The sequence below is a fragment of the Epinephelus moara genome, chromosome 4 (genome assembly GCF_006386435.1).
Source record: "Epinephelus moara isolate mb chromosome 4, YSFRI_EMoa_1.0, whole genome shotgun sequence".
Lineage (NCBI taxonomy): Eukaryota > Metazoa > Chordata > Actinopteri > Perciformes > Serranidae > Epinephelus > Epinephelus moara.
This window is the reverse complement of record NC_065509.1, coordinates 30,618,271-30,640,774: the sequence shown is the minus strand read 5'-3', so window position 1 is coordinate 30,640,774 and position 22,504 is coordinate 30,618,271. Positions and strand designations below refer to the sequence as shown.

Sequence of the window (22,504 nt, the reverse complement as noted above, 5' to 3'; positions counted from 1 at the left end):
TATATTACTATCTATTCAAGGGCTCTGGTAGTAGCAACTTACTTTGACAGGACCGGAAGAAAGCCTCCTCCCTTCCTGCGGTTTCCTGGGCAACTACCCGGAAATACCGTCAGTTCACTACGACGAATGGGGTTGACGTGACAACGGAGGTAAGACATTTTAGAAACTGTAAGTTTAAGCGGCAGTTGAACAGTGTTTTAAACTGAACTAAACCTAAATTAAGTTGGATAAGTCATTCATTTTTCATTTCTTAGTATTTTTAACCGTCTACAAAGCGAGTTTTAACGTCGTGTCATCAGGGAGTCAGCCAATCATGTGATGTTAAACATGGGGTGCCTGTTGCTCAACTAATGACTAATAAGTTCCCGAAGTATTCGTGTCTTATAGAAATTCAGTTAATTAGATAAACACACGTCGGGACTTTACTTTGTGTGATAACGTTATTTCAGATGGAAGTGAACCGTTTGGACTTCTACATCGGTCTCTCTCTGGCGGTGAGCTCGAGCGTTTTCATCGGTGCCAGTTTCATCCTGAAGAAGAAAGGCCTGCTGCGATTGGCCAGCAAGGGTTCAATGCGAGCAGGTACGGTGAGCTTTATCAAAACGAAACTTAAATTTACCTGTTTATTAAAAGGTCAGTGCTGGGAGAAATGGTAACTTAGTAAGTTAACTACATTGTATACAATGTGGAAGCTTCATGATTAAAAGATTAAAATAAACACGTAGTATTAAAAGTAAAAGTACACATTATGTAGAACTGTGGAATATATTCTCGATTAATCGATTCATTGTTTGGCTACAGTCAAGACACAATCGCATAAGAACAAAAACAAGCAACAAACCTTACTTTTTAGAGGCTGGGACTGGTTATGTTTCACTTTTATGATTGAAAAATGACTCAAACTATTAATGGATTACTAATTGATTGAGTAATCATTGTAGCTCTATCTTTATGTATTACAATATATAAATGATGTGTTACTGCGTAAGCAACAGTTTCCTGTTGTACCTGGAACTTATTTCAGCTCCTTTATATATTGTTGGATAGTTTAATCTATAACATTGCATCATGTTTTATAAGGTAGTCACATGATTTGTGTGTATATCTGTAAATTATCTGTACTGTAGCTTTAGCTATATCCCTCCTTGATGATATGGAGTAAAAGATAAGGGCACTTTATAGGTACAGAATTACTTGGAGGGAAGGTATGTCTTGATGGACTCATGAATATTAGAATAAAACGCTATAGCAAAGTATTACAAGGTCTGTGTAAACGTAACATTTAAGTCCAATAAGACTCTAAACATGCTGTTATTAGGATGATTGAAGTTTTGATATGAAGTGTGTTAAACAAGTCAATGGCCCTCTAACCTACGAGAAACTTGTACCCATTACTACGACATGTACTCCAGTTTTGTTTTCTGTATGTCACAGGTCAAGGGGGGTATGCTTACCTGAAAGAATGGCTGTGGTGGGCAGGACTTATTTCAAGTAAGTAAATGATCTTCACACTTAGTTCTGCAAAATGGTTGACATGGTCAGCTGCTTCTTTTCTCACTTGGTGACACTCCTCACCAGCCGTGCCTAGAAACATTGTGGTCTTTGTTTTTCAAAGTGGAAATGAGGCTCTTGTGGGTTTGGTATTTTTTGCTGGTGACGTTGCAGTTGATGCAGAACCCACACCATATCTTTGAAGTGCACATTCCTCCAAAGAGCACATTTGCACATGTGGGTTTGAAGAGAATAATTTTTTAACCTTTAACCAGCTGCGAATATGTGTACACTGATGGTCGTGTTTGTATTCTAGTGGGAACCGGAGAGGCTGCTAACTTCGCTGCTTATGCATTTGCGCCGGCCACACTGGTGACTCCTCTTGGAGCACTGAGTGTACTTGTAAGGTAATTGCCTTGAGTTTTATTTTTTGCAGTTTTTCATGCCACTGATGTTTTCACGACTTTTACTTAGTTTGATACAGATATTCCCAGTCATCTCAATGTTATGTCTTATTGTCAATAAATCTTATAAAGAGACCAAACGTATAAATGGATTGAGCCCACTACCAGTCAGTGTCTGTATAGCCAAAGCCTATTATAGCTATTCCTGTATATTGTAGACCTCTAGTATCATCCATAACCTAAGTAATATGCATTATGGAGCCACATTGTCACACATGGTCACATGTTCCCTCCTTACCAAGAACATGGGTACTGGTAGTTTATTTTGAGTCAGTTCCATGTACACCATTCTGGTCATGTAAATACTCACAACTGCAGGGGTTTCCAATCTTTTTGACTTGTGAACCCCGTAAACTAAAGCAGTCACTACGTTTACATGCACGCAGTAGTCGGGCAAAGCTCATAGCTCAGCTCATCAGTCAAGTTGGACTTCTCATCTTGTCTGAGTTTACATGCAGAAGAGAAAATCAAATTTCTGACCAAGTACATCTGATAGGCGTGCTGTGTCCTTTTTAATATAGTGCGTAATGAACCAGTTCCGGTTGACCCAAAGAGGAAGCAAACGACGAATGAGGATGGCAGAGATGGATGGAGTTTCCTCGTCCGACCAGAAGTGCGTCTTCTGCTTCTCGGTCGCCATGGTGTTTGTTTTTCCGCGAGTTACTGCACTGTTATATACTGAACTGCTGCTACGTCATCTCCTTCTTCTTCCGGGTGAAAGCCCGCGAAAGAAAAAGTGGTGCATGCGCAGAATGCAGAGTCCGATTCCAGTCAGACTAAGTGGATACATGCAGCAATAGTTCGATTTTGAGTCGAATTATCTAGGTGTGTTAGTCGAGGTACAGATAGTCCAGTTTCAGTTGGACTGAGCCAATAATTCGTTCTTCTCAAGCTGCATGTAAATGTACTGAATGTCTACTTGTGACCCCTCATCACAGGTTTTTGCCTTAGTGTTGGCGTGATTTGTGACCAGTTCAAACCATTTTTTTCCCTTTCAAACTAAGCAAAAAGCATATAATAGTCAATAAAATAAATCTAGTTTTGTGTAACAACATTTTCCCTATTCCTCCTATTCATCTGGTGACCTTTTAGATGTAGCTTGGGGACCCGCAGGTTGGAAACCACTGCACTGGAGCACTAAATCTACAATAGAAAATAGTCTAACTACGATATTTACTCCTGTTTGAGAAATCTATGCTAAATGCTACAGTGCCCAGCTGTGTAAGGGAATAATGTAGCCAGTTTAAAACATTTAAAATTAAAGTATATATTTGTAACTCATTGTTAAAGACTTACCTCTTCTTTAAGAAAAATAGATTTCTGGCTGAGAGCCAGAGAAGTGGAAATCATAATTACTGAGATGCTGGCTAATGCATTACTGGTTTTGGTCTTTTCACGAGATATGATAACAATGGAAATATAGAATGTTACCAGATTCACCCTTTTAATATGCAGTAGCAACATTTGTGCTCACTCTCTGCGTTTGCAACATTTGTTTTTCCCCCTAGTGCTGTGCTCTCCTCTTACTTTCTGAACGAGAGGCTGAATGTGCACGGGAAGATCGGTTGTTTGCTGTGTGTCTTGGGCTCCACTGTGATGGTGATCCATGCCCCACAGGAGGAGGAGGTGGCCTCTCTCAGTGCCATGGCTGAGAAGCTCAAAGACCCAGGTAGGACCAGCTCTTTCTCAGTGTGATCTCGTTAACCCTGCTGTGGAAACTGCATCCCAGATAAGGGATTGACTTTTTTTCCAGGGTACTAACTCAGTCTCAAATGCTCCCACTAGGTTTCATTGTGTTTGCTGTGTGCGTTGTGGGAAGCAGCCTGGTTCTTATCTTTGCTGTGGCGCCGCGGTTTGGACAGAAGAATGTGCTGGTCTACATCCTGATCTGCTCTGTGATTGGCTCCCTGTCTGTGTCTTGTGTCAAGGGCCTGGGCATTGGCATTAAGGAGCTGTTTGCTGGGACAGCAGTGCTGAAGGAACCCCTGTTCTGGTCTTTAGTCATCTGCCTGGTAATCTGCATCAGCGTTCAAATCAGTTACTTGAACAAAGCGCTCGACATCTTCAACACCTCCATGGTCACTCCCATATACTACGTCTTCTTCACCACCGCCGTCATGGCCTGCTCAGCCATCCTCTTCAAGGAATGGTTGAGAATGACCACTGACGGGATCATGGGAACAATTAGCGGGTTCCTCACCATCATTTTGGGGATCTTCCTCCTCCACGCCTTCAAGGACATTACATTTAACTGTGATTCCCTCCCAAACTACCTGAGGAAGGGTCCTCAGGGCTCTCCGTGGGGGCAGCAGCCTTATGTGGCTCTTCCCAGCCACGACATGCAAGCAGAGGATGATGTGAAGCTGCCCAGAGAGGGAGGCTCAAAGGGGGGCTGGGGTATGCATCAGAGGGCTCCGTAAGGGGGACCGATAGTGTTGTCACTACTGAGGAAAATTGCTTATTGCAATTCTGAAGCTTTAATGCACAGTACAGCTTTACAGTGACTACGTTTACATGCACAAAATATTCCAATTTTTGCCCTTAGGAATGCTACTCCTATAAGACATGGCTGTTTCCATGGCTAATGAAAATCAATACCCAGTAACATGTCGTTTATTGGGTGAAAATATGGAAAAGTGGAACAGCTGGGGTTGCTCGTGCCATTTGCCTCCTTGTGTCAAAATAAGTTCTCCACAGTGGCGTACTTGTTCGACTGTGCAAACACAATCTCCCTTTTTTATTCCTTCAACCACCTGCCTGAAAAGGTCGGCATTGCGACATTTGCACATCTCCAAAAACCTGCTGACATCCAAGTCTTTCTTTGTGTTTAAAAGAAGGTCTGTTTCTCCTTCTAACCAGAAATGTGGGCATTTCTTTTGGGGTTGCATCTCCATCCTTGCAAGCTGTTTGTGTATAACATATGCATGGTAACGCACAGAGCCAGCTGTAAACAGACAAAAGGCTATGTGTCGTCAGCTGCAGTAAAAACCCCACTTTAGATGCATGTTCAGAATAAACTGTCTACATGTTTAAGGAATACTGTTAAAACCGGAATAGTAAGGGCATATCCCACGTCTTCATTGGAAAATGCTACATTCATAGTGGAATATTAGTGTGCATGTAAACGTAGTCAGTGTGACAAGTTAGTTTACTAAATCGGGGTCTTGAGTCGGTCTTAAACAATGCAGTACGCACTGGATGAACAAAGTTGCCCAAAGTGAACAAAATGTTTCTGTCAGCACACTGGATTTCTTGACCATGACGGTACATCCACATCTTTAGTTAAAAAATAGACAGGACAGTATTAGAATCTGAAGTATAATTTATATCAACGTGAATGTTTGTCGCACTGCTGTGTACATTTTTTTTTTTTTTTTTTACAGTTTATCAAGTTAAAAAAAATTAATTGAGGGTTGAATAGTAGCCTACGTAAACCAGACTGTGCCTTCTGTTACTGAAACCAATAACCTTATTTATAGGTTGCACTTTTAACTAAGCATATTGTACAAATGATGATTTTACAACCAGTGTAAAGGCAAAAAAATGCCCTGAATGCATTTCAATCATCTGCTGATGATGAACAAGTTTGAGTAAGATGAGTAACTGTAATACCTCAGTATTATATACAACCTGCACCAAAGAATGTTTTTCCCTGTGTGGATTAATTCCCACCATGTGCCAAGCTGTAACATATCTCTGATGTAAATTAACTTTTTATGTGTTTGATAATGCTGATTAAAACATAATTACGACACGACTTGACTACTCCTTTTTTTCCAAAAGAGACAGAATTATTTGGCATTGTGTTTATTGCATATGTACAGTCCAGTACCTACTGCCTTCGCTTTCCGGAAGACACTGTTACTTTTGTTAAATTACAGCAGTGTGTGGTGAAGTCCTTGTAGCTGTCAAAAACAGCTGGCTGAAGCTGAGTGTCCCAGATGTCTTTCTGCACTCTCACACTAATTAGAACAGCGAATATCAACACATTCAAGTTCAGTTTCACAGTTAGACTTGTGAAAAACAAGGTCACTGCAGGACCACAAGCTTAGTGTTTTTAACACTCATATTCCGCTAAGTGGAGGACAAGCAAGACTTCTGCACCCATATTAATCTGAGGCACTTGTATCGAAAGTAACACTTCATATTGTTCTTTTTTTCCCAGTTGAACGGACAGTTCATTACAGACAGCTTTGTCAGGCCTGGCCGTGGAGCCATGTGTCTCGTCAGTCCCTCTGGAGACAGTTTTCAGTCTGCCATGGAGTCAGAGAAAGAGCCCTTGCTCCTCTGAGTCTGTTCCAGTCTGTTTAGGATGAACTGGCTGGTGTCAATAAACCTCTCCACACAGTTAACGAAGCACACTTCTGTCCTTGAGTCCAGCTTTGGCCCTGGTTTGTCCATACATTTCTCCTGGGGACAGACAGAGACAGACACCAATGAGACACGGTGTGTTACAAATAGCGCATCACATTTAGCACAGGAGCTAGCCTGTTAAAACCATGATGAATTAACGTTGCAGCATGTACTGGTTATCTGACAGCAGCGCGTGCCCTTGCACCAGCTGTGACCTCAGCACTACGTTATTTAAATGATACGCTCGCGCAACGCTCCAATCACAAACAGAGGAGGGAAGTTAAAAACCGTTTAAAACCCGTTTTATGGCAGCAGCTTGGAAAGTCGGTGTGTTTTCTTGGTTTCGAAGATGTCTACTTTCAGTCCGGTATGTTAAAATGTTTGTCATGGACGAAACCAACGTTTAAATCCAACATTTCCACACTCTAAGCTGCGCTAGCTAGCAGGCCGGCTAACTAACGGTCATAGCATGCTAGCAGTATAGATTTAAACGTGTGTTTCGTAAACATTTTATCGTCCCGGACAGAAAGAAGACATTTTAAAGAACACAAAGACACTTGAGAACACAACCAACAGCTGAATGGCAGGTAAACATAACCCTTTGTTTACCCTCTAGGTTGGTGTATGGAATGCTAACGCTATATGAACGAATCACTCATGGAGTGCTATGGGTCACAAACGTAAGCTAATGTATACATTTATACATCATTATGTGACCACAGCGAATTACACAAGCATCCCAAACTTTTATGGCAACACAGGACAAGCCAGCTATCACTTCTAGCTGCGGACACATATGTTTAACTCGCAGAGCTGTGATGCTAGTTAGCTTAAGTTGATCTTACCCAGCAAACCTCAGTCATTTGATGCACCAGCTGCTGAAATCTCTGTTTCTGAGACTCGATTTCGATGAAGTGCTGAAGCTGAGGGTCGGCTGTCGCTCCCTGGCCGTCCATATTTTGCTTAAAAGGGGTCCTAAGGGCAATATTTTGCCAATTATGAACACCGTATGGCTCTAAAAGCTGACCTTCACATGTATGAATGGACGACAGGAAACAGGAAGTAGCTCAACCAATCACAGAGCGCGTTGTTCTGACAGCCGGTGTCATCATACAGACGTAGTTTTTCACAATAGTCAAAAAAAAAACTAAAATCAACTTATTAATGCAAAAGTGTTACTGTAACATGGAAACAGTTTATATTAGAGTATAATGTGAGTTTAATCAGATGTTTGTGTCACATGATGTTTCAGTCATTTTAAAGCCTGGCATACTTGGCTTTTATTTGTGCAATATATATTCACACAAAGCTTGTTTGCAAAGGTGTCTACATTTCACAATGATTCCACACAATACACTACACATGATACAATAAAAACACATAGCCTTCAATACAATGTACACATTATAAATGCCAGCCCGCAGGACTGTTCCTCTAGTGATGCAACAGGAAGGCAATTCTAATCAAGAGTTATAGGACATTCACAATAAACATATTCACATTACAGAGGACTTCAGTGTGGCTGTGCGGTCCCATGTCCAAGCTGTAAATTGTTTTATTGATTGTTTTTAACTCTCCAGGGACAGATGGAGATGCAGCTCTGTTGGGATGTGAGTGAACTGTTGGTGTGTTGTGATTATTTTGAGGTCTACTGGAGCTCATACAGCAAATCCTGAACAGTCAGTGTCAGCTCCTGGAAGTTAGGTCTCTCATCTGCTTTCTGAAAACAAACAAAAAAAAAACAAAAGGTGAGATTGGTGTTCGGAAAATATTTTTGGATACTGTTATCATTCTGTGAAACCTCCACAGAGGCCCACAACTCAATACAACATTCACTTACATCGAGCCAACAGCTTGACATAATGCTGTAGACTCTTTCATTGGCCAGCTGAGGGCGGTAGAGGCGCAGGCCCCGGGACACCTGGTCCACTATTTCCGTGTTGTTAAGGCGCTCATACGGAAGCCGTCCCAAAGTGTACACCTCCCACATAAGAACACCTTAAACACCAAAAAAGTTCTGATGTTTTAACATAGATGTAAATTCATAGTTTGTGAAGACATGTCAACATAGATTACACTTACAACTGACCAGAAATGCAAACTGTACATTGTGTTTACTCACCATACGCCCATATGTCCGACTTGCTGCTGAATTTGCAGTAGAGGAGGACTTCAGGAGGTGACCAGCGAACAGGAAACTTGGAACCTGCTGAGCTGGTGTACTCGTCATCTAAGACATATCTAAGGCAGTGGAGGAAGAAATATTCAGACCTCTCATTTAAAATGTAGAAGTACAAATACCACAATGTAAAACAAATCCACAGCAGTTCTGCATTTAACAAAAGTTATAGTACAGAAGGATTGTCAACTAAATGTACTGAGAGCATCAAAAGTAATAGTGCTTGTGGAGACAAAATGCCCCGTTAATGTTGTTTCATTATACGTCATATTATTGGATGTAAGTATTACTTATGCATTCATTTTTACATAGCAGTTTACTGTTGTAGTTGGCCAAGGTGGAGATAATTTTAACTACTTTACTGTTTCAGGTTCGAGTTGATATGATTGTATATAAAATCTTGATATGCAAAGTTTAGCTGAGCAATTTAATGATATCAAAAGGGTTCCCACATATTTTCATGGACAAATTTGAGAACCTTTCCATGACTTTACAAGGGAAAAAAACCTTTCCAAACTTGCCTGGTGTTTTTTAAACATATTAGATTCAAACTCTATTAAATTAATTTCAGCTAGCTGGCATACACAAAGGGAGAGACAGAACGCGTGGAGAAAATTAAAGAAACGTACGCGATGGTATGCATATCAGAGCAACATTATGTCGACAGCTACAGAAAATATTTGCCGTTATTTTACAGTTTATTACACACAACAAAATTCCATGACTTTTCCAAAACTTTCCATGACTGTGAAATTCCATGGCTTTCCCAGGTTTTCCATGACCCGGGAATCCTGTATCAATATCATGATATGAGACTAGATGTTGTCTTAGATTTTGGATATCGTAATATCATAAGTGTCTGTTCTAGCTGTTTTATTGTTTGCCTCAACTTGCTTCGTCATTATATCCCCATTAATGATGATTAGCAAAAATGTCATTGTGTAAATATTTTCTAAAAGCACCAATAGTGAACCCTAGAATATCGGCGCAATATCAATATCGAGTTATTCGGTCAAACATATGGTGATTTTAGATTTTTCTCCATATCACCCAGCCCTAATACAAAGTAATTAGTTACTAAAACTGTAAAATAAATGTAGTGGAATATAAACTAGAAATACTAAAGTTAAGTGCCTAATAATTGTACTTAACTACAGTACCTGAGTAAATGTACTGAGTTACTTTCCATCACTGTCGTGAAGACAAATTAAGGGGGTTTTAAGTATTTTAATAGGTGCCATTGTGTGCTTCTATTTGTCCTGTAAGGCATGTGAAGTATTTTACCTTGACAGTCCAAAGTCAGTCACTTTGACAGTGCCATTCCCATCTACTAAACAGTTCCTGGCAGCCTGAGGACAAAACAAACAACACTCTTGATTTAAGTCTAATCATTAAACATTTACTGTTATCTTTAAATAAGTAATCCCAGTATATCTAAACATGCAGTGATATAATGATCTGGAATGTGTTATACATATTACAGTAGATCTGTGTCTCTCACCAGGTCTCTGTGGATGTACTGCTGTGACTCAAGATATGCCATGCCCTCTGAGACATCTTTACACATCTCTAGGAGCTGGACAGTTGTTGGGTGCTGCTTCAGGCCCTCCCTGAGGTATGTGAGCAGACAGCCATTTGAAAGGAACTCAGTCACAATATAAATGGGCCTTTGTTTGGTGCATACGCCGTACAGCTGGACCAGGTTTTCATGGCGTAGCTTCCTAGTTTGAGCAAAACGAGAAGGAAGTTAAGTATTATGTGTTGGTTTTTCTCACGAAGCTATATAAACTACACTTCCCAGTGTGACACATGACACAGTTTTATGAGTCTAGCACAACAAAATCATCACTGTCATTTCAACTGCAGTCAAATCATGCATAGCAGCTGAATGATCAAATAAAAAGACACCAAATTCAGACTCATTAAGTCATGCTTACATCATGATTTTAGCTTCCTCTATGAAATCGTCTTCTGACATGGATCCCTCTTTAATCATTTTAATGGCAACGTCGTGCTGGCCCTGCCACTTTCCGTACTTCACCACTCCAAACTGCCCAGTGCCCAGCTCCTTGATAAAGGTGAGATGATGAGGGTCGATCTCCCACACACCTGAAACACGAGAGAATGGAGGAGCACTTTATACTTGCAAAATCCACATTAAATAAACCACTATCATCTCTATATGAAACTTTGGCCAGGAGCCGTTTAGCTTTAAAGACTTCAAAGAAACAGTGTGCCTAAAAGGTGACAAAATCTGTCTACAAGCACCTCTGAAGTGCACTAATTAATACATTTTATTTTGTTTGTTTAATCCATACAAATGAAGTGGAAAGAAAAGACACTGGGATTTTACTGGAGGTTTATGTGACTTTCTGGAGTTTTTACTGGTTGCCTGGCAACTTGGTGAAACAAGACTGCAGTAGCTGGTGGCATGAAGTATCTTAATTTAAGGTTTATGGTTTCCTTATAAAAAAAATAGTTGTGCTACTTTAAATCCTGTCCTTAGGATATTTCCTTTAATACTTGAGTTTTCTTCCTTATGCTGTGTTATTGTAACTTAAAAAATCTGATAGGCGATGCACAATTGTTCTTAGCGACAACTTAAAGAAGAAATGTTGAGGGAAACTTATGGAACCATAAACAGCTACTTAATCTCAACAAAGCGTACTATGGCTAGGTTTATTTTTATCAAGAAGAACACAGTGTTTTGGGACAGGAACAACCCTATGGACACATTGACTATCAAGCAGTTACTGCAAGATTATATAGATTTATTCTAAAGGTAGTTCCTTCATGGGCCAACAAACTCACACAGGATTTTTGCTCCTGGTCAGAAAGCAGTCCAACACAGAGGGCTGACCATGTGTTTTTTGGTACAGATTAAACAAACAAAATATAACATGTTAATTTGTGAACTTTCATGAGATTTTGTGTCCTTTGAACAGAGTCAGACTAGCTGTATGTTGGTGAAGATTCTCAGTCATCCAGGCCGTGGTACTCCTGTGCTAGCTACCTAGCCAGTGCTATATCGTAGACTGGACTTGCTTGAGCTTCTTGAAGACGTTTCACCTCTCATCCAAGAGGCCTTTCAACTGATGAGAGGTGAAACATCTTCAAGAAACTCAAGCAATTCCAGTTGTCTATGATATAGCACTGGCTAGCTGAAATTGCACACACAGAGACATTTCTAATCCGTCACCAGGCTGATAATCACCAGACATTATGATTACTAAGAGAATATAGTAATAATGTAAATTGATATAGTCCTTCTCTTTCAGTCCAATGTATGTTTCTGCAAACCATGGATATATTACATTTGTACGTGTCATATGTAGCTGTTATGTTGAGACTTTTCAATTTTCAGTTTTATGACATGACAACGCTCGTTGACATGTGGTTAGGGTTAGGCACAAAAACACTTAGGGTCAGGAAAACATTGTTTTTTGGCTTAAAATACCTGCTCCTGTCACCACAGAAATGCCTGGACATGTCCCAAACTCTCGTTCGAAAACACTGACTTTTGTTAGTCTTGGTGTAGGTGTAAAGGTATCACACCATCTATCATCCCCTCCCTCTTCTCAGTTCATAATCTAAACTACGTCATACGGATGAAATGTACAAATGTAACTTATCTGTGGTTTGCAGAAATGTACGATGCCAACATTTAAATCTGGCGACTGGTCTGTCTCTTACCGTAGCCGAGTCCTGCTGTTGATGGAGGTAGTGCCCCGTTAGACACAATGTATTTCAGCCTGCTAACCATACCTAGTGAGCGAGAGAACAAAACCTGTTAGGTCAACATTTTTTAATGTGCAGACTTTGATTGTTCTCATTTTTTAATATCCTGTTTTCTGCCTTTTCTTTATAGCCTTCCCCCCTTTGAGTCATTTCCTTTTTCCTGCTGTGACAACTACATTATGATTGTATATTATAGTACAGCAAATATCAAATCATTTATGAGATATCCATATATTCACAGCGAGGGTATCAACCTGCTGCGTTGTGCTGGTGGTAGTTGATGAGTTCTGGGATGCTGCTGAAATTGTGCTTCTCTGCCAGGTAAAACTGGCCCTGTGCGGTGGTGCAGATGTTATAATGTCTGCAGCCTCCACCGGTGTCCCTGTGGAGAGAAATGGAAGATTGACTTCATGTAGATTTAGCCGCATGTTTTCATCGACACAGGGGATATGTCCCTGTGTCATGTACGTATGATATGATATCTTCTCCGCCTTATCCACAGACAGCTCAGTCTTGCAGAACGACGCGATGAAAAAGTTCTGCAGGCAGATTAGTTCAGGTTTTGCATAAATAATTTACATCTCTCTCCCTCTGTGGCCCACTGTTTCCGCTTTCATTACAAACAGTTCTTCTTTTGATACGTTCACACATGACTGGAGCCAGTGGATTCAGTGTTGCAGCGCTGTTTAACACCACTGAGCTTACAGTACTCACCCACCACCCTTGCTGAACAAAGACACAGTGTATTTCCCGGCCTTGCTTGAGTCCCGTACCAGGAAGCCTCCGTCTTTGTTCTGGGAAACAACACATGAGCGCATGTTTAAGTTTCAAATTAAATTTAGTCCAGCTAAGTTTGACTAAAATGTAGGTGTATCAACATATCAAAAGTGTCCTCCTACAGCATTGTGTGTGTCAGTCAGTGAGTTTACCTCAGTCTTTAACAGCTTTTCTGCCTGGCTACGGTTCGTATTCTTGGAATACCAGCTGTGAAAAGAAAGGTGAATATTTATTGCATTTATTGCTTCGGCAATCAAATATACATCCATGCACATACAAGGAACCCAAAGGTTCCACATTGTAAAAAGTCAGATTTTCATGTTTATTTTAATACAAAGTAGATATAGGTGATATAAAACACTATATCAATCCACAGAGAAATGCACACAGTCCATCTTTAGAAACTGTGACTTTAAATGAGCTGTCAGCACCTCTCTGAAGTTGTGATGTCATAATTATACAGTACAGACAGTTTAAAACTTGGTCCCTTTGTATTTCCTGTTGAAATGTTTTGTATGTGAATGACATCAGCTAACAGGAAGTAAACTTGGACGCAAGTTACTGCCGAGCAATGCAATTCCAGTGAATTCAAGTCTATAAAGTGATAAAGCACCGCTACAGTGCCATTACAGTCTTTCCCCCTGCTGCAATGACGGTGCACTTACTTGGAAGACCTTAAAACACTGACCAGTCAGAGCAGACTGGGCTTTACGGGAGGGGGGGTTTAAAGAGACAGGCACTAAAATGAAGCATTTCAGACAGAAAATAATGCCTTTTTTTAACAATAAAGCTTTTAAACATGTTCTAGGAGGCACGCAAAACACAGATATGATCGTGAAAATGAGCATATAATGAGGCCTTTAACATAAAATTTATAATGCCCATACTTACTCAAATTTTTCTAGCCCATTTACAGCTTCCACAACATAATTACAAGGTATATATCCTTCCTTTCTGCAAAAGAAAACACATTTATTAGTAATATAAGCACATGTACACATTTGCTGAACACCAAATTGCTCACAAAAATGAACACAGTAGCATCTCATACACAAATTTATAGGCAAATTGAATTCATTCAAATCACATATCATCAGTATTTGAATATTTTTTTTAATGATCATGCTGTAAAATGTTATTTTTTCCTTATTTATATGGCACGATTGATTGATGTGTTTTTACCGTCGGCTACTCCATCCATTATTTATTTGTCACATGGTATTATGCAAGGTACAGCTCCAGTTAACTCCTTTAACTTGCACGCTGTAATGTAGTCCTTTTTTACGTCTTCTTACATTGTTGGCTGCTGCTTTATAATTGTCCATGTGTCCGAGAGGTTATGGTACTCCATGGTTACTGATTGATTGATTTACTGACGGAAAAATATGATCCATAAAGAAACACATATTCTGCACGTCGACTCTTAGTGCTGTCTCCTGCTCTTCGTGCATTAAATGTACTTGATCTACACAAATGACTAGTTTTTTGTTGTATCATTTGAGGGCCTGTTGCGTCATTTTTTCTCTCACCCATATCTATCTCTGGCTCTCCACCAGTTCTGATCAGACATCTCCAGGATGGTGTACTCTTCATCCTTCCTCAGCGCCAGGTCTTGGGGTGTCATGGGTGTGTAATCGTACTCTGCAATGACAGTCATACCTATAGAGGGGGCAGGTGGCTCAGGAGGCTGTGGAGGTAAAGGCCGAACAGACTTCTCCTGGAAAAACACAAGATTAGTGGATGTGTTATTAAAAATGGCTTCTGTGGACTGTGAATGTTACTCTAAAGGGACTGCGTGTTCACCTCTGTTGGGGTCGGAGGAAGAGGTTTCCTGGATCCCCTTCGCCGAGATTGTTTAGATGTGAAGCCTGTTAACGACATCATTTATCTCATGATTGAAATAATTATTCATAGGTTAAAGTTTCAGTTGTTGGCGATTTCAAACCAAAGGGAATCAAGTGCTCACCGTTCTTACTATCCAGCACCTTGCAACCCATCGCTTGTTTAACTTCCTGCTGGCAGCACAGCCACACTCCGTCCACCCAGAAACAAGGATGGTACTTCTGCATGAGATCCTTGTTGAAGCGCACCACTACACACAAGTATGGACACACAGACACACACAAAGACCATTTACATTAAATCAACACTTGTATTTGCATATGCACCCAGCTCTTCTGTTGTGCAGGCACTGGGTGATGTTAAGATACGGCCTAATACTGCGTATACTGTTCGAGATACCGTGACTGACCCTTCGTACGTTTCTGTGCATATACTCACTTTCTTTGAGTTTCTTTATCCATTGAGCCCGAATGTCCTCATTTTTGGCAAAGATGTATAGCGGCCCTTCATCATAAATGATCTGTGGCAAAAATTAAAAAGTTGGGTGACTCTCTTTTTCTAAAATTAACTAAGTAAACACATGTAACACTGGAATATATTGTAAGAAGTGTGACGAAATTGAAGGAAAATCATACAGATGCTAGTGTGTGATCATATTTACTGCAGTTCAAAGCGTAAAGTCGTAAACTCTGTCGCCTCCATGCCAGACAGACACCTTGTTCATGCTACCTTGTCGTGGGAGTTAACAAGTGTGCAATGGCAACACCTGCATGGTTACTGAAAGCCCCGAGTTCAGTTGAGTGTGAGAGACAGTTTCACTTCTTAACAATGAGCTTTCACAGCAGGATTGGACCATTATTTGTCTGCCAAGGAGAAAACGCTGTCTTACAGACCTCCTTTGTGTTGCGTCTTGCAGCTTCTACACAGTTTTTGACTGTGGTAGGCTTGAATTGCTACCAAATAACTACAGTTACTTATGCTGGAAGATAGAAAACACTTTCTCTCTGTCTCCAAAAGCGAACATAAAAGTAGGAGTAAAAGCAAAACCTTGGTAGCCTTGGTTTTTGGCTCTGATTTTAGACCAGTGAGAATGTTTCATGTCTGGGGTATCACACAGTGTTGCAGCCTCATGTTTCACCTCCATAATTGGCAGTTTCTGAGGAAGTAAATTGACAAAAACGTCTACCTGGAAAGCATACATGCGCTCTTGCGGGGTACAGGGCTCTGGCTGGACCGTCTCTACACACTTGATCTTCTCCAGGTCAACCGATCCTCTCAAACCTTTTCGCTTCTGCTTATCAGATGAGGAAACAGTCAGGCAACCGACAGACAAATGTAGCTGCGTTTTTTCGTTGAAGGATTTCTACATACCCCTTTCTCCGAATCAAAGTCATAGTAGGATATTTTTTCCTGGGTGAGAACAAACAGTCTCTCCTTGTAGTTCAGAGGGGAGGTCTTCTTCTTCTGCTGAGATCGTTTGATGAAGATTTCCTCCAGTACGCTGTCTGACATGATGCAGTCAGGGTTAATCTACAGGGGAACAAGAATCATTTTGTAAAGCATGACAGCAGTTTAACGCTGTTCTCTTTGTGGCACTGAACAGCACATCAGCACATCGGCACCTCGACTCAGGCAGTAATCGCTTCACAGAGAACTGTGACTGACTCACCCTTTATCACTGTGCTTAGCGTAGCCTTTGGATTACATGTCACTTCACACTTGATTATTCAGTGTTTTCATTCCCTTTGAAGTGTTTGTTGCTATGACTCTTCACAGAGTCACAGCAATGCCACTATATGAGGTGGGAGCGTACTGTAGATCTGGAGCCAGATGCAGCATGAATGGGAGCACACATCACCGCCTGATTAGCTGTGTTTTGCATAAAACCTGCTTTTCCTGCCAGCAACATCCTTTTAGTTTCCAAAATTCCCCCTCGTGTCACATCTGTTTCCCTCAGCTACTGTATCCTGGTCATCATCACACCAGCTCAGTGACGTGAATGCTTTTGTGCTGGGGAACTGTGTGAGGACATTTTAGAAACTCCTTTTGTCTACTAGGTATTCCACATGTCAGGGTTCCCATACATTTTTACCAATGAATTTTCCATAAATTTCCATAGTATTTTTAGCCATTTCCATGACTTTATTTAGGTAGTTTTAACTGGGTAGGCTTGTGTAGTGATACAGACATACAATGTTACGCACACACACACAGACATTTGTGGATAAGCAAACTGCTGGCACTTGCTAACTTTACCCGCTCGCTAGATGTTCCCGCTGCCAACTAGTTGCATGTTCCGGCACATACTGGTACTTCGCACAATGTTCAGGCCGTGCCCCTTTTTGAGGAGATAGAAAGCTGTTGATCCTGTCGATAGATGTCAGTGTAACATGATGTGTGTTTGAATTAGAACTTTGGCATGTCTGCATTTACTTCTTGTTAATGAAATCTTTATTTTATAAAGATGTCTGATAATTGTTTTGTGACGTTGCCTAAATCTGAGCGTATGCATGGGCAGATTATGAGACAATGGGCCCCTGGGCACAGATATGACAAAGGCCCCAAGACACACAGACCTTGTGATGGTTTTACTTCTTCTTTGTTGTTTGGATCTTTTTGTGGTCGTTTTGTGTTTCTTTGAAGTCATTTTGCGTCTTTTTGGTCATTTTGTTTCTCTTTGAAATAATTCAGTGTCCCTCTGGAGTCATTTTGTGTCATTTTTTGGTCACTGTGTGCCTGTAATGTTGTGTCTCCTTGTCGTTTTGTCGATTCAAAATCATTTTGTGTCTTTGAGGTACTTTAGTTTCTTTTTTTGTTGTTTTGTGTCTCTCTGAGCTCATTTTGTGTTGTTTTGGTCGTTTGTATCTCTGAGATAATTTAGTGTCACTTTGGAGTCATTTTTTGTCCTTTTTTGTTCATTTTTGTGTCTCTTTAAGGTCATTTTTGTAGTTTGGGTTCGTTCTGTGTCTCTCTGAGGTTGTTTTTTGTATTTTTTTTGTTCGTTTTTGTGTCTCTTCATCTTTTTTGTCCTTTTTTTAGGTCATTTTGTGTCTCTCTGGGGTCATCTTCAGTCTTTTTATTCGTTGTGTGTCTCTTTAAGGTCGTTTTTTGTTGTTTTGGTTTGTTTTGCGCCTCTCTGAGGTAATTTTGTATCTCATTGGGGTCACTCTTTTTTGGTCCTTGTGTTTTTATCTGAAGTAATGTGTCATTTTGTCTATTCATTCTGTGTCTTCGTTTTTTGTCTCTTTGAGGTTCATTCATTCTCTTCAAGGTAATTTTGTTTATTTTTTGGTTGCTTTGTTTCTCTTTGAGATAATTTTGTTTCCCCATTTTTTTGTCTTTTTGGTCATTTTGTGTGTCTTTGAGGTCATTTTTTTTGTGGTCATTCTGTGTCTCTTCGTCATTTTGTCTGGTTTTGGTCATCTTTGTCTTCTTTATACGTTTTTGTGTCTCGCTGAGGTAATTTTGTGTCTCTTTGGGGTCATTTCCTGTCTTCTTTATTCATTTTGTGTCTTTCTTTTGTTTTCTTTTGTTTTTTAGATTTTTTTGGGGGCGTTTTTGCCTTTAATTGACAGGATAGTGTGTGAAATGGGGGAGAGAGAGAGAGAGAGAGAGTGGGGGGCGACATGCAGCAAAGGGTTGCAAGCCACAGTCAAATTCGCGACCGCTGCGGCGAGGCGTCGCCTCTATACATGGGGTGTAGGCACTACCGAAGCCATGTTTTGTGTCTCTTTAAGGTTATTTTTTTGTTGTTTTGTGTCTTTTTGAGGTCATTTGTGTCTCTTTTGGTCATTTTGTATTTCTTAGAGGTAATTCTGTATCTCATTGGGGTCATTTTCTGTCTTTCTTGGTCGTTGTCTGTCTGAGGTAATGTTGTGTCTCCTTGTCGTTTTATCTATACAGGGTCATTCTGTGTCTTTATGTGTTTGTTTTTTTACTCTTTGAGGTGATTTTGTTTATTTTTTTGGTTGTTTTGTGTGTCTCTGAGGTAATTTTGGTCACTTTGTGGTTTCTTTTTTTGCCTCTTTTTGTGTCTCTTTGCAGTGCCTTTGCATCTCTTTGTGGTCATTATGAGTCACTACCTAGTCAGTACATGTTATTTTGAGTGACATTTTGCAGGTGAAGGCTAGTGGGGTCCCTCACACTTTGGGCCCCGGGGCCTTTGCCCAGTAGGCCCATTCAGTTGTCTATCAATGAGCGTATGCAATGCCTTAATAAATTAAAGTTGATCGCTGTCATGTTCCTCAGTTAAAACTTTTTGTATCATTCTGTTAATTCTGAACCATTTTCAGGCCTGGAAAACTGTTTTTTGAATTTCATAACTTTTCCAGGAATTTCATGACCATTGAAACATGTAAAATGATCAATTGGCATTATTCCACCACTGCTTGAATTTTGCAACATGACAAGTTTGGATAAAACACAGTTAATTGCATCCGAAAGGTTTTGGTGATTGTATTTCATGTCACATACGTTTAAATGTTTTTAATAAACTTAGTACAGCAGCAAACACACACACACACACACACACACACACACACACACACACACACACACATTATTTTTATGATCCAGAAACCTGGTTATCACTACAGTGACCCAGTAACTTATGTTCATGCCACATTAAGATGTTTATATGTCATGGGCGTTGACAGAAACAACATCTAACTGAAATTACTTACAGAATAATAATAATTTAAAATATCAATTGATTTCACCATCTCAAGACTACCTCTCTCTCTCACATGCATTCGCTCACACACATATATTACCTTTGACTGGTATGATAACATGAGTAGGCAAATGAAAAAGGCTGTCTCTTTTACGGGTATAACAGCTTGTTGTGACTTGTTTTCGGCACCCGCTGACTGCTAGTGCTAAACTGAAACTTGCACCTCCAAAACAAGACAAGATCTGTAATGATATCATGTCTAGATAAGAGAGAAGTGGCAGAGACTATTGTCTGTTAAGTGATGAGGATAATATAGACTCTTTCAAGCACTTGAACTTGCTCTCCTTCGTAAAACAAAAGTATATGCACCAGATATCTTCACAGTTTGGAAGAGCTGTTAAGGCTGTGAAACATAATTCACTATATACAGTAGGTGAGTGAAAAGTTCCTTTAGATGTTGAATAATTTACCTAATTTAATGACAGTAGATACAGCAGCAACATGCCTATATGTGGGCTGATCACATACTATGAAACAGGCAGCAAGATTAGCTTGTAACCTACTGATGCAGAACTAAAATCACATCATGCTAAAACAGCACAACTCACACATGTATTTTCATCTGCCAAACAAGTCTAAAAACACACATTAGTCTAAAACACTACAAAAGTACACAGTGCACTAAACGCAGGAAGTCACAGTGTCATATTTCCAGGTGAAACATGGATCAGATGCTCAAACTCACCCTCACCCACACAGCTGAACGCTAATTGTCTGTGAGTCTCGCCAAATGTGTTTGCACTTCAGCTCAGCCTATTTTCAGCTTGTGAGCACTTCCTTCTATCATCTGAACTGTAACACCACCAGAAGCTTCTGTCCCTCCCTGCTAACCAGGAGTGTGACATTTCTTCACAGCAGACTGACAGCACCTATTGGTTTTGCGTTTGCGCCGTCATAAACAGACAGCAGTGTTCCCTATTCTGCGAAACATCATTCCTCATTCTTCGCCGCCTAATGTTTTCTCACATCACTAAGTTGATGATAAGAGGTCAGCAAACTCTGATAGTGATCAACACATTGATGCACCATCGCCTCGTTCTTTATCTTTGACTCAGTGCAGCCCGTTGACTGAAAATGCGCGTCCATATTTCACTGTGTCATGGCCACCAGGAGGATTTTTTTGTCTTTTTTTTTGAAGGGAGTTGACGCACGGTGGCTGACACAGACGAACTGATAGGGAAGTTGCATCAGGGCTGTACTGCAATATGAAGGGAGAAGAAACTCAGTGCCCTGCAGCACTTCAATCCGACATGATCTCTCTGTCTCTTGGACGTGGTTCTTATAAGCACATTTAAAATGTTGTATGCTGTTAACTTATACTGATAACTATGTGCAACTTTTTTAGATTTTGCAGAATTCACCTCTGTTTTTACACAGCCCTCTTTTTAATGCTTATCCTCTCAGTTACGCGTGTGTTGTAGGGTTGTGAAATATATACTATGTATTTCCATTTGACGCTATCAGTTGTGAAATCGAACTCAATAGCTCAATTTAAAAAAAAAAAAGCACTTATTGCTGTACGCAAGGCCACTTTTCAGCCACTCAAAAGTCAAGAACAGCTGAAGTGTATCCTTAAAATAACCATTTTAATCTCATAAAATCATTATCACAAGTCGAAATATATTAAATTATATATTTACCCTTTCTGAATCAGGTGTCAGAGTGACGGGCGACTGATCTTTGCAACCTGTAAATATCAACCAACTCTGACCTCAGAGCACGCAACTTAGTGTGACATGTTTTATAATAAAAAAAGTCCCAGTAAATTAAGCTAATAAACTAATAAAGCTGTGTATCAGTATGGAATACAGTTTTGTTGCGTGATGTCGTATGACACAGCGAATGCAATTATCATGAAAGAGCTGGTTTAACAGGAACCTTTCAAGATGCTCTCTTTCCTGACGTTTCCTGACAGATAAGTGGTATGAAATGCAAGAAAATGTCTGTGTGTGTGTGTGGTTGTGCATGTATAAGAGAGACACTGAGAAAAAAAGAGAGTGACAGGCATGCTCAGTACGAGACTTAAGAGTTAAATCTAACCACAGAGAGGACTCTTGCACATTTTATGATACCACATCAAGTTAACATTGTGGTGCTCGGTGGAGGTCAGTTTTCAGAATACACAAATAGGAATTAGCGCTCTTTGTAGAGCATGTGAATAAAGGTCATTTCAGGGAAACATCTTGAATTGTAATGTGAAAATGTACTTGCTAATTCACATCATACAAGACATTTATCATGCTTGATTATAAAAGTAACCACATGAAACTATTATCTGATTATAACCCCACAATACAGCTAAACTACTGTAGTGTTGCAAGATGTACAGCAGAATACACCATAGCCCATCACTGTCGACAAAACATTCAGAAACAAGTATATCTTTGCCTTTTAGCAGAAAATGTCACTGTGGTTTGACGTGTGTATTCGCAGTTTTGTAGTGAGTACACACTTCTTTTAGAATTTGCATACAAACTGAAAGTTTCAATTCAGCACTTGCACAAATCTACACAATACTCACCACTGCCTTTGATCATAGACTTCAACTAATTTAGCTTTTATCATTTAATTTAGTGAACACAAGACTAATAACTACTTCTTGGCCTTACAGCCTACATTCAAAGAGCAGTGCCACTTACCCAGCCTCCCAGAAAAGTCAAGCATCAGACAGACAACTACAGATGCTGAGGTTTGAAGACGTGACATGAACCTTTGGCTCAGTCGCTTGCCTTCCATAAAATGTGTGCTAGTCTGTGATGCAAGAAACCTAAACCCACCCACAGAGAGGAATCGACTCGGCTAACTTCCCCTTTTTCTTCCTGCTCATTTTCATATCAGCCCTCTGGACAGTTTTGGTGATAAGTTCAAACAGGCTAAACATTAACACAGGACCATATTTATGTTGTGCATATAGATATACTCATTTAT

General features: G+C 40.1%; 3 protein-coding genes across 5 annotated transcripts; 1 reads left to right on the top strand and 2 right to left on the bottom strand.

Annotated features, from left to right (window-relative positions):
• The first annotated feature begins 20 nt into the window (after positions 1-20).
• On the top strand, positions 21-5,712 carry zgc:101583 (uncharacterized protein LOC494104 homolog). 2 transcript variants are annotated; one of them, XM_050042033.1, is made up of 6 exons: positions 21-149; positions 450-582; positions 1,435-1,491; positions 1,808-1,898; positions 3,464-3,624; positions 3,741-5,712. In XM_050042033.1, the coding sequence occupies exons 2-6, from the start codon at positions 450-452 to the stop codon at positions 4,373-4,375; spliced, it is 1,077 nt and encodes a 358-aa protein (XP_049897990.1). In that variant the 5' UTR covers positions 21-149; the 3' UTR covers positions 4,376-5,712. The 2 variants fall into 2 exon arrangements, with proteins under 2 accessions (XP_049897990.1, XP_049897991.1); XM_050042034.1 differs by having other exon boundaries at positions 109-168.
• On the bottom strand, positions 5,339-7,367 carry timm8a (translocase of inner mitochondrial membrane 8 homolog A (yeast)). The gene is made up of 2 exons (XM_050042035.1): positions 7,154-7,367; positions 5,339-6,365 (listed from the first exon to the last, which is right to left on the bottom strand). Exons 1-2 carry the CDS (start codon positions 7,262-7,264, stop codon positions 6,204-6,206), a joined length of 273 nt encoding a protein of 90 aa, XP_049897992.1. The 5' UTR covers positions 7,265-7,367; the 3' UTR covers positions 5,339-6,203.
• Positions 7,368-7,560: 193 nt separating this feature from the next.
• On the bottom strand, positions 7,561-22,348 carry btk (Bruton agammaglobulinemia tyrosine kinase). Of its 2 annotated transcripts, none has more exons than XM_050041865.1 (18): positions 22,216-22,348; positions 16,216-16,374; positions 16,031-16,135; positions 15,283-15,364; positions 14,969-15,094; positions 14,806-14,870; positions 14,532-14,719; positions 13,894-13,956; positions 13,155-13,209; positions 12,940-13,019; positions 12,480-12,607; positions 12,181-12,252; positions 10,425-10,596; positions 9,989-10,208; positions 9,772-9,836; positions 8,431-8,549; positions 8,149-8,306; positions 7,561-8,028 (listed from the first exon to the last, which is right to left on the bottom strand). In XM_050041865.1, exons 2-18 carry the CDS (start codon positions 16,354-16,356, stop codon positions 7,957-7,959), a joined length of 1,911 nt encoding a protein of 636 aa, XP_049897822.1. In that variant the 5' UTR covers positions 16,357-16,374; positions 22,216-22,348; the 3' UTR covers positions 7,561-7,956. The 2 variants fall into 2 exon arrangements, with proteins under 2 accessions (XP_049897822.1, XP_049897821.1); XM_050041864.1 differs by lacking the exon at positions 22,216-22,348 and adding an exon at positions 20,262-20,306.
• Positions 22,349-22,504: the final 156 nt, after the last annotated feature.

Coding starts and splice junctions, on each gene's coding strand:
- zgc:101583 (XM_050042033.1), top strand. CDS start 450: ATGGAAGTGAACCGTTTGGACTTCTACATCGGTCTCTCTCTGGCGGTG. Junction 583..1,434: donor CAAGGGTTCAATGCGAGCAG/GTACGGTGAGCT, acceptor TGTATGTCACAG/GTCAAGGGGGGTATGCTTAC. Junction 3,625..3,740: donor TGAGAAGCTCAAAGACCCAG/GTAGGACCAGCT, acceptor TGCTCCCACTAG/GTTTCATTGTGTTTGCTGTG.
- timm8a (XM_050042035.1), bottom strand. CDS start 7,264: ATGGACGGCCAGGGAGCGACAGCCGACCCTCAGCTTCAGCACTTCATC. Junction 6,366..7,153: donor AAATGACTGAGGTTTGCTGG/GTAAGATCAACT, acceptor GTCTGTCCCCAG/GAGAAATGTATGGACAAACC.
- btk (XM_050041865.1), bottom strand. CDS start 16,356: ATGTCAGACAGCGTACTGGAGGAAATCTTCATCAAACGATCTCAGCAG. Junction 13,957..14,531: donor AGAGCCAGAGATAGATATGG/GTGAGAGAAAAA, acceptor TTTCTTTTGCAG/AAAGGAAGGATATATACCTT. Junction 10,209..10,424: donor GAGGAAGCTAAAATCATGAT/GTAAGCATGACT, acceptor TGCTCAAACTAG/GAAGCTACGCCATGAAAACC.